This window comes from Typopeltis vanoorti, chromosome 17 (genome assembly GCF_054136105.1).
Source record: "Typopeltis vanoorti isolate ZY-2024b chromosome 17, IOZ_Tvanoo_1.0, whole genome shotgun sequence".
NCBI classification, from domain to species: Eukaryota; Metazoa; Arthropoda; class Arachnida; order Uropygi; family Thelyphonidae; genus Typopeltis; species Typopeltis vanoorti.
The window spans coordinates 27,995,317-28,007,318 of NC_143565.1; the positions used below are offsets into that span (position 1 = coordinate 27,995,317).

At 35.0% G+C, this 12,002-nt stretch overlaps 1 protein-coding gene across 1 annotated transcript in view; it reads left to right on the top strand.

Annotated features, from left to right (window-relative positions):
• The first annotated feature begins 1,104 nt into the window (after positions 1-1,104).
• The window catches only part of Nubp1 (NUBP iron-sulfur cluster assembly factor 1), a 192,854-nt gene continuing 181,956 nt past the window's right edge, over positions 1,105-12,002 (top strand). The window contains exons 1-2 of the mRNA XM_090406875.1: positions 1,105-1,266; positions 7,162-7,266. Of these exons, the coding sequence (XP_090263001.1) occupies positions 1,236-1,266; positions 7,162-7,266 (136 nt within the window). The 5' untranslated portion in view covers positions 1,105-1,235. The remainder of the gene's footprint in view (positions 1,267-7,161; positions 7,267-12,002) is intronic.

Genomic DNA, 12,002 nt, shown 5'->3' on the forward strand with positions numbered 1-12,002 from the left:
AGAAGTGTGGAATTAGTAATGAACTGCATGGTACAGAGGACAATTTGTTGTATGAGGACTCAGATTCTGATTTAGAAGAGGTTTCAGGTGTCTCTTCATTTAGCTCTGGAGATGAATTTCTGGGTTTTGACGATCAAAAGGTGGTTACTCTTTCGTAGTTAGATTAGGTATTTGTTGAAAGTAGACCTACTTATTACTTTATATTTGAAATACTGTAAATTCATTATAATATTCAGTGATAAAGTTTTTTTCCTAAAAAATATGTACAAAAAAGGGGATGCGTCCTATACGCCGGGAAATACGGCACTTGGCTTTAGTTTAATTTCTTTATATTTTTGTAAGAGTAAATGCTTCTTTATAATAATAATAATAAATGAAAACTTTATGAACATTCAAATCTGTTTTATTTTATCTTATTGGCCATAAAAATTTTAATGGGTCACGAAGATGAAGTATTAAAATAACCGGGCCACGGGAAAAAAAGTTTGCGAAACCTTGGAGTAGACGATTTGAGAATACACAGTGCACATTATTAACCTATGACAGAGCATCTGCAGTGATCACCAATACATGATATCCATGATCTCCTCTGGCCCGGCCGCTAATTCATAAGGAGTATAGAAATAAAAGACACTACACAACATAAATAAAAAAATGAATTTTAATTAGGAAAAGATGTTTGGAAAAATTCCGAGTGTTTTCTTTTTCTTTCCCCCCCTTTTTCTTTTGGGGGGGGAGTGCCCTTTGTCCCCCCCTCCCCAGGTGCGCCACTGGTACTGAATAATATCCCGTAAATTCACGTCGACGAACAACGTGGTCATTGCCTCCATTGTTCGTTGCCTGGGTGCTATGCTGACGATATCACAATAAAAATGTGATAAGATACTAAGTACTCTAAAAACACGAAAATCTACACTAATACACAAATTTTCTGAGGAAAAAACAGATAAAAATTAGTAATTTTACTCGAGCCCTAAATTACACGACCTCTCACATATTAAAAAAAAAAACTGCATTTCGTAATTCATTAAAATACGCCAAATGTTTTGAATATATTTAGATATTAGAGCGATTCTAATACGCCTCTGTTGTCTGATTGTTTTTATTTGATAAATAAATCCGCTAACATCCCTACTCAGGTGTTGTTATTCTGGTAATCCCTTTTAGAAATAAACGTGTTTGAAATTTTATTTTGCTTGGTCTGTATCAATGGTCTGTCCCGACGTTTGTTTATAATGGCTGATGTTCCTGTGAATGCACCTGAAAGTAAGGCTTGGCGCATGTTATTGAAAATACGAATGCTTCAAATTATTGAAATCGCATAATTCTAAATTTCATTTTGCCTGTATTATGATAACAGATCACAAGTTGCTCCTTTATTTTATAGTATATCTTGATTTTGTTGTATTAGTGTTTCTAAGACCTTTCTTGATGGCAGAGGAAGGAGAGAAGTCCATAGCCAGCGGGAAAAAGCAGGTGTAAGAAATGGAGGTTATCCATTTAAAGCTGTAGAAGAATATCTCATAATGCTTGTCAACTTTCAATAGACAACCTACGAGACGCGCAACAAGGACTCAAACCAGAAATCAATACTTTATTCACAGCTTTATTAAAGGAACTAGTTTACAAAATTATTATGTTTAATTTATAATAGCCTGTTCATGAAATTCGATTCTTTCGGACATGTGCCGTGATATAAGTTAGAGGGGTAAGACCTAGCGAACGATTGGACACCCTAATGTTTGCCAACTTTAGACAAGCTCTGTCTATTAAAAGTTGGCAAAATTAGGGTGTCCAATCGTTCGCTAGGTTTTACCCCTCTAACTTATATCACGGCACATGTCCGAAAGAATCGAATTTCATGAACAGGCTATTATAAATTAAACATAACAATTTTGTAAACTAGTTCCTTTAATAAAGCTGTGAATAAAGTATTGATTTCTGGTTTGAGTCCTTGTTGCGCGTCTGATTTTCCTAACATTTCAGCAGTGAACTGATGGTCCATATTAAAGTACAAGTGATTCATTCATTCATTTAGGTTCTACAGTTTTGCTGTCCTATCGAGAGACATGATCACACGCTCTTGGTTATATCAGTGTTTAAGTCATTCTTTCTAGTATGTACCGGCAGAAATTATTATTATTAAAAGTATTAAAGTGTATATCATATACATTTCAGTTAAATAATATATATATTCTAAAAGAGAATATAAAGGAAGTATCTGTGGGAAGAACTTCCATTATTATTAATAATGGTAATGGTATTGAATAACAGTTCTGTTGAGATCATGCTTAATAGCTGTGAGTTTCCCCCATATATGTGTGTGTATTTTTTTTTTTTTTTTTTCTTCTCCCATATATATGTGGGAGCAGAAAAGTTTCCTAAAGTGCTGTGTATATATATATATATGTGTGTGTGTGTGTGTGTGTGTGTGTGTGTGTGTGTGTGTATACACACACACACACACACACACACACACACACACAAACTTTAGGGAATATTAAAAAATAAGCTTAGGTTTGTGGGTGTCCTCAAAGAATGGTTGGCCACCCAGCATTCTTTGAGGACATAGGTTTGAATCCCTTCAGGTACTTGTAGAATCTTTATGAAGACTCGAAAATTGCAGATGATTCATCAAGTCTTATTATTCACGTCCACAAAACAGATTCTGCAGAATTACTGCTGGATATGCTGGCTCATGGAACTCATTATAATTGTATCCATTTCCAAATTGTTATTGGTGATTAGATAATTTCCCTAAGAAGATTTTCCAGCAAACAGACAGTAGACACTCAAGAGAACAGCTATTATTAAGATAAGGTTTAACATTAAATATAAATAAATAGCCAGCCTGGCTGGCCGAGGGCTAGCATATCCACTCTCCGGCAAAAGGGCTGCGGGCTCAAATCCCACCACGGGCATGGATGTTTGTGATTGTCTTTGAAAATACCAGTGGTGGTGGTCGCCAGTAGATGGTGTTGGTGTAGTTTCGGTCAGTTGGTGGAGACAGAGCTGTAGAGCAGGTGCCCTCCCTTGATGAGTCTATTGACTCCATGGAGGTATCAAATAATAATAATAATAATGAATAGTTTTTAAAATTGCAGAAAATAGCAAAGGAATGAAATAACTTGCTGATAATTCTGCATAAGTGAGCCATGTATAGAATTATTTGCAACAGATCTGCATCCTGTGTGGAGTGATCATGTGGTTTTTCTCTAGTCACAGAAAAGAGTATTGCATGGTATCTGTAGTTCCTGATAATAATATTATTCGCTGGCCTGGTTGGCCAAGTGGTTAGCATATCCGCTCTCCAGCCAAAAGGCTGCGGTTTCAAATCCCACCTTGGGCATGGATGTTTGTGATTGTCTTTGAAAATACCAGTGGCGATGGTCGCCGGTAGATGGTGTTGGTGTAGTTACAGTCAGTTGGTGAGACAGAGTTGTGGAGCAGGTGCCCTCTCTCGATGAGTCCTTGGACTCCCTGGAGGCGTCTGATAATAATAATAATAATTTACATGACTGAAAGTGAAATTTAAAAAAAATGGTATGCTAAGTTCCAAGGGCTCAATTCCATTTCAGTGAAACTAAAATGGAATTGAAACTTTGAACTTTCATGCCTAGCTTACTAACTTTATCTCTTGAATTTGGTATAGATTATTATTTGTTTGTGAATTAAAACTGAAATTGAGTTTCGTAATATTTCTGTTTTTCAAAAAAACAAAATCATATTGTTATTGCAGAAAGTACAGACTATTTACCATAAACATCACTCAAAATCTCTTATCAGAGATATATTGTTTATAATTTAATGCATATAGAGAAAATTGCATGAATATTGGGTGAAAATAGGTTTATCGAAGATTATTATTATTATTTGACACCTCCAGCGAGTCCAAAGACTCATCAAGGGAGGGCACCTACTCTACAACTCTCTGCCTCCACCACTCAAATCCACCAACTAATGCAAACCACATCATCTACACCAATGACATCTACCACCCATCACCACCACCAGCACTAGTATTTTCACAGATAATCACAAACATCCATGCCCACAGTGGGATTTGAACCCACAGTCTTTTTGCTGGAGAGCGGATAAGCTAACTACTCGGCCAACCAGGCTGGCAGGTAATTCCACATTTGGCTTACTTCCAAGAACTATTCAATAAGCCAACAACTAACTAGGTTTTTAGCACTCTTTGTAAATACGTAGCTTAGCACCTTTTATATGACAATTTTGATAATTGGTAAAATATTCTGTCACTGGCACCTTTCTGACACCAGTGGTGTTACAATTTCTACAATTCTGAAGCATTCCTTTGCACACTGCAAACAACATTCCATTTCTTTTTTGTTAATGAATTTTTCAATACAAAATTTCTATTACCTTCCTTTATTTATATATATATATATATATAAATAAAGTTTTACAGATTGTATTCTTTCAGTCTATACTTATGGCAGATGATTCACAGCTTGATGTTATTCTTGCTGCCTCCTTCAGAACATTTTCTATTTCCTTGTCTCTCCAGAATCTTATTGAGTTTGTGTACATTAATATAATTGTAATTTGAACAGTTTTTTTTATAATTAAACAACCATATCAGTGTTATTTTATCATTTCAAAAATGGTGAAGGTGATTATTATTAACATCTGACCTCCATAGAGTCAGAGACTCATCGTGGGAGGTACACACTATCACACACAATGCTAATCCAACTGTGCCTTCAACTGATTCAATGTGTCTACATTCACAACACACTCAAGCATTCATCAACCACTTTCCATGAAAGAACCTACTCTTAACTCTGCTTGCATCCTCCTTATATAGTTTACAGCAATGGCCTCTTGTTCTACCCACTGCCTCCCATTCAAAAAAAAAAAAAAAAAATTTCTGCCAGGATTGTAGCAGAATAAATAGGTTTTTGTTCTACCAAAGAAAATGTGTATTAAATATATCAGGCTAGCTGGGTAATATGGCTGGCAACTGTCCAAGTGGCTAACCATATTAGGACTTTTGTGAGGAAAGGGTTATATATGGAACTTAAGGTAGGTGATTATGACACACTCAGGAGCTGGCTTGCAGTGATATCATGGACTGAGGAATTGGATGGGAAGGAAATCGGTGCTGCTTTGTCTCTATTGAGGAAGTATTTGGCAGAGGCAATAACTAAGTGTATTCCAAAGGTCAGGAGATTAAATAAGGTACGTGTAAAATGGATCCTGAAGAGGTAATGCATGCAATCTGGTAGAAAAAATTGCAATTGGAGGTAGCACGAGATGAGTGGCAATAATCAGTTACACGAGGACTACAAAGAACAAGCAAGGAAGGTGGCTCACTTGGTAAGGGTAGCAAAAGTGCAGTGCTAAGTTTTTTCGATATGTGGCCAGTAGAATGAAGAATGTTTATGGGGGAATGATTATTATTATTATTATTTGATACCTCCAGGGAGTTCAAAGACTCATCAAGGGAGAGTGTGCCAACAGCATCGAACGATTGATCATTTCCAACTACTAACCGCACTCGAGGTTGCTTAACTTTTTGCGAGCCATTAGTAGCAGAGGCTCTACCAATCGACCAACCTTTGCTGGCTGATAAATACTGAGGAGGATATTATTATTATTATACAGTATCACCATGGAGACTGGATACTCATCGTGGGAGATCCAAAATAACCATTATACACACAAAACCTATCATACTTCTCCTTAAATTCATTCGCTATCAGGAAAAGTCACAACTAATTCTGGCAATCCATTCCACTTGTTCACCATTCTCCATGCAAAAAATCTGGTCTATACCCCTTACTTACCACATTCTTACACAACTTCCACAGATGGTCTTAGTTTTCTATTTGTCATATATTGAAAAATTTCTTTTTCATCAGTTTTATAAGTCCCCTTCTTCATCATCAAATTCGTAACATATACCCTCCTGTACACCTCAGGGGAGGTGTACAGGAGGGTATATTTATTATAGTCATTACTAATGCTGGCCATTTTTGGTTTTCATAAATTTTATCATTTGTTCTTCCTGTGGAATTATTTTTATGGATAATTTATATAAATTCATTCTTCATTATGGCAATAAATGAAATGCAAACCACACATTTTTAGTTTTATGAAATGGTGCAAAACTGAAGGTGAAAATAAGAGACCAGAATGTATTAAAAACACTGGAGAAAAGAGTTCTGTTGTGTCATCAATTGAAAACAATAAAGATTTGCTTGCAAAGAAAATGATTGAAGGAATTCAAGTGGTTGTGTTATAAAGACAGTATGTAATATATAAACAATAACTTGGGGCTGCTGACAGAAACTATAGATTACTACATTTTCAAGTTCCTTTCAACTTAGAGACATCTAGTGTTCATAAGACATTCAATTTTCACCAAAAAAAAAAAAAAAGTTGTAATATAGACTCAGCCAGAAATCACCTTGTAAACACATCTCTAGCTACTTTCCAAAGAAAGGTGGATTCTAAAATGTTTGAATACCTGAAATGCCTTTCTAATGCACCCTAAATGCAATAAACTAATTTACTGACTTCAAACACTTCAAAGGCCCAATAGTCAAATTATTGCATTTAATTTGAATTTGACTGTTTTTTAAATAGAACCAAAATGACATGAAATATATAGAATTTGTGTCTGTTATTGTTGATATCATTAAAAAAAAAATTAGTTCAAGAAATCAAAGACTTCAGATGAGTCTTCTTCTAGATGCTTCAGTAGATATTCATATGAAAAGAAATTTCATCAGTTATACGAAATTAGTAGATTAAAATTGTATAATTTCTCTCCAAAACTCGGCTGTAGTGTACTTTGTTAGAATAGAGAATGAAACGAACAACCTTTACTTTTCAGAAGACTGTTAATTGGTTAGCAGGCACCTGGAACATAAGTAGCATGTTAGCATGATGTGGGGGGAAAAAAAACCAATGGTTTAGTGGCACAATTAAAGAGATATTCCAGCTTTTATAAATTATCACACCTAATTTGAATTTGACTATTATAAATTATATTAAAGATTTAAAGATGAAATTTAAAAGGTGTCACATACACACACACACACCTACCTACCTTTTACCAGATTAAGTAGTATTTTTGGAATCCTGGTTATATAATTTGATTTTTATACATTTATGTTTGCTGTTTATTAGGTTGTCCAGGAACAAGTAGTTCTGATGCTGGGAAAGCTGCTGCCTGTCAAGGATGTCCTAATCAAAGAATCTGTACATCTGCCAAACTTCAAGAGCCAGATCCAGGTAAAACAGTCCAAACTTTTATTACACTATGCCCATCATTGTAAATAAGAAACTGTATATCCATATAAACTATATAAATTAAAGATACCAAGAAATTATATTTTTTGATTTAATCCTTTATCCAAGTGTAAGCAAACAAAGTTTGTGCCTGAAGTACTTTCAGGACAGGGCAACTTGTAAATAGAGGCTAATGACTGTGCAAAACTTTAGTCGGTGCCCCTATACCCCCCCTGCCAAATAAAAAAAAAAACACTTTATAAAAACGTTATTTTTAATATTTGATGCCAATAAAGTGAGTATTTCATTTTGAATTTTAGCTCCTAAATAGGAGGCCATATTTTTAAAGTCAGGATCATTAGCTTCACGTCGCATGTGTTCCAATATAAAAGGATATATATATCACTTTTCACATGTGTTCCGATGTATATAACTTTTCTAAAATCTCAATGCATTTTAAAAAATTGCCATTGTTGCGATCGTAAAGTTAATTACTTTTACCACGAAGAGCTAGATTTTGTTTGCCTAAAAACTGTACTACAAAAATTATTCTTTTTATAACTTCATACCAACGTTTCCTTTCACTATCTAAAACTGTTTGTTGCAAATGATCAATACAAGTTTTATTTTTTAAGGATGTAATTAATTCTGTCCATTTTTTGTAATTGTTCAAATGATTAATTTTTCTCATGACGATTCAGGTACATTGCACAAAAACAAATAACTGATGTTTGCAGAGAAGGAAAGAATGAGCATCAGAATTTGTGGTAGTTGTGGGTACAAATGACTTAGCAAAAAAAAAAGAATGTTGATAGAGACTTAAGGAAGTTGTTGTAGCAGATAAAGGATAATAGTGTTGTTGAAAATGTTGTTAGTGTGTTTCAGCAGATAAAGGATAATAGTGTTGTTGGAAAAGTTGTCAGTGTCAATTTACAATAGTAAATTGAGGACGATTGCAGAGATAATGAATAGCAAGATGGCCGAGTTGTTAAAACAAAGGAGGTTCAATTTGTGAATTTGTGGAGTGAATTTGAAGGAAATTTGGAATGGTTTGAAGTTATTATTATTATTATTATTACCTTTAGTAATAATAATAATAATTATTACTAAGGGTAATAATTATTATTATTACCCTTACTACTTCTCACTGCCTTGTTCACACCCTTCTTATACAACTTTCAGGGATGTTTCTCTTGTTCCTCTCCACTGATCTCCCACTGTTTTATGAAAAACCTCTTTAACATTGAACCTATAACAATTCCTTACCAACTTGTATGTCTCTATCATATCATCTTTTCCTCCTATCCAGTAGACTCTGTAAATTGCATTTCCTCAACCTTTCCTCATATTCAACATTCCAGAGATCCAAAACTACCTTAGTCAGTCGCCTCTGGACCCTTTCCAACATCACTTCGTCCTTTTGAAAACCAGGTGACCAAATCTGTGCACAGTAGTTCATGTGTGGCTAATCAGAGCCTTATACAAGAATCTCCTTTTACAACTCAGTGTCCTCTGCGTCATTCCCAGAATTCATTGTTGTCCTCACAATTTTATTATTATTATTATTATTATTATTACCCCAAGACCTCATGGAGTCAAAGACTCATCTGGGAGGTATTTTGACAGTGTGTCCTCTAAATTTTAGATCCTTATCCACCATCACCCCAAGATTTCTTATTTCCAACATCTCCAATGGGTGTCGAGGTACAACCTTATGTCTGTCAGGTAACAAGGTGCTCCATCTATCTGGAAATGTGTCTGTTGTGGAGGGCATCATTGTCATCTAATTGGAGTATTAGGTACCCTTGTTGCATGCCCAGATAAACACCACCAGTAATAGTAGACTCCAAAAAAAGAAGGGTTCATACACTTTCTTCTTGCTTATGGCACAAAAAATGTTAGCCTTTGGGATGCTGTGAACATGTTCTACGATAGCACGTGGATTTTCACTTCCCCAAATTCTGCATTTATGAGTGTTTACTTACCTGCTTATATGAAAAGTGCCCTCGTCACTGAAAATGATTGTGTCCAAAAAGTCCTCCTTTTCTTCTATTCTACTGATCATTTCCGATCATTTCTGTACAGCAATCCTGGCATATCTTCTTATCATCCATCTTTCTTCATATGTTGTACAAGGGTATATTTGTACGACCTTAAATGTAGATGCTGTCGTAAAACATGCCATACAGTCACATGGGGAATTCCAGACTTTCCAGCACTTTTCTGGAAATTTTCACAGACTTGTTCCACAACAGCATCAGAAGCATGCGACCTTCCCATTGACCTTGGATGACACATAGAACAGCCTGTTTCAACATTCTTTGCCATATGTAGATCATGCACCTACTAGGAGGTTCGTTGGAGGTGTGCAAAAATTCCTCTGCACTTATGTTGCAGACTTTGTTTCCTCAAACCAAAACACAGCATACTTGCACTGCACCATCGAACGTCACCATTTTCAAATGGTGTGATGTATCATGCCATGTACTGTTGTCATTTGGTAATAAAGTTATGTGACCAAAAATTGATATGCTTTACTACATTATGACACTCCCTCAGCTTTTGGATGTCTTCTGAGTTATTCTCTGTTCTCCTTCAAAGTTGTATACACCCTTTTGAAACACCCTATATTTTGATTGGACAGTGTAAGTAGTTGACATATTCAGCACTGGTAGTTACACAGGGTAAAAATTAGGCATAGCATTAACAAAAGCTTATAAATTGACCAGGTCATCATAGAATTGAACATGCAACTATGATAGATGAGATGACCATAGGTACAGTTTGCTCATGCCAACATCTAACTCGCAAAATATATATACCAGACTAGTAAGCCAACACAGAAGTTTTCAAGTCCTGTGCATGCATGTTTATTTTCTTACACAGAATAAAAGATGGCTGGCTTAAATTTTAAAATTTATTAATAGACTTTTCACTTATATATCACAGGTATTGTCAGTACAAAATGATCGAATAACCATACCATAACTTAACAGAAAAAAATCATCCGTGTGATTAGCTGAGTGGCTATACACTTTGCAACCATATGCCTGGGAAAGAAGTGTCCTGGATTCAGTTCTTGTTGCCGACGTGAGGAGCTTAAGGATCTTTCTCAGACATAGCCATGTTAGCCAATCTTGGGCGTGGACAGCAGGGTTTTCCTCCTGCAAGCAGGCAAACCAGCCCTGTGAAAACACACACTGATTACAGTGAGGAATACTCAAGTCCCAGTCATTGGCCTGATTCGTCAGCTATGCCGGTCCCGAGCCCAGATAAAATTTGGAGGAATTGAGATGGTGCCATACTTCCCTGTAAAAGAGGCTTCGCAGCCTTTATATCATCATCCACTATAATAATAAACAGAAAAAAAAAAAATTAACGAAGTGCTATGAAAGCTTTATGGAAGGTAACAAACAGTCAGTAATTCCTAAGGTTAGCAGATTCATTGAGTACTATTTCCCCATAAGGGAAAATAAATGTAGACTAACAGAATTGCTTAAATTAGGACAGCGATGCTAATAATGTTTCACATCTTTCTTTATAAACCCATAAGGAAACTTATGGAATGCTGAACTCCTATGATGAATTTTTGCATTTTTTTCCAAAGAATCCTCTGTTTATTACATTGTTCTAACATAAACAGGTGTGATAACCAATGTTCATCTCCTTTATGAGAAATAGTACTTCTTCAATCTGCTGATCTTTCCAATTAGTTAGTTTTTGGTCTGATCTTTCCAATTAGTTAGTTTTTCGTCTAGGAATTATTCACCATTTGTTACCTAAAGCTGTTGCGCCACTTTGTTAAAATTTTTTCTATTAAGCTGCATGATATGTTATTCCATTTTTTTTTACTGAAATTCTGCTGATAAATATTTAATTTTAACTTATCCATCTTTTTTCTTTTTTTTTTTATCCATGTATGTTCCTATTTCAAAAAGGTTATATTTTTATATTATGTCCATCCACAGAAAGGTTATAGACCTGTAGTAGTACATTTAGTGACATGAGGATGGGCAAAGTGTTGATTTTATTTCATTTATTATTTTAATTTATGATTATTATTAGTAGTATTTTTTAATTGTTATTGTTAATATTTTTTATATATAATCTAGAAATCCTGCCACAGAGACTAAACACGAAACTTTTTCAAACAACTTCAGGTAACCAACAATCAAGCATCATGGAATGAAATTTATTTCCTGCCTAAACACATTCACATATATCCATGTCCCTGGTAGGATTCAAACCTGCAGCCTGTTGATTTGAGTTGATATGCTAACAACTCAGCTGACTAGGACTGCAGTCAAAGTAATACTGTATTACTTTGATATTACTATGTATCATTAATCACCCATTTAGCTTTGACGTATGTTTATATGCCAACCAAAATATGGATGTGAAGTGTCCATTGAAATTGTAGTACCATTGATATTCATTGAAATAACATGGATATCAAGTGTAAGATGGCTGATACCAGATTCACATGGATGTTTGGTTAGGTAAACATGCATGTCAGAATGCAGTAATGGAATATACCATACCTAATAAGTAGGTTATCTAAATTATGCAGAAAGAATCACCAGTGAACTTTTGTTCTTGTGTAATATAGAAATGTTTTTGCTTTGTGTCAAGAGAGAGAAACCTTAAATGTGTATGTAAATCATAAGCAGAGAAATAAAATTCATTTCACTGATGAAATTAGGTAAACTTGGTTAAATCTGAACATGTCTAATAGAGCT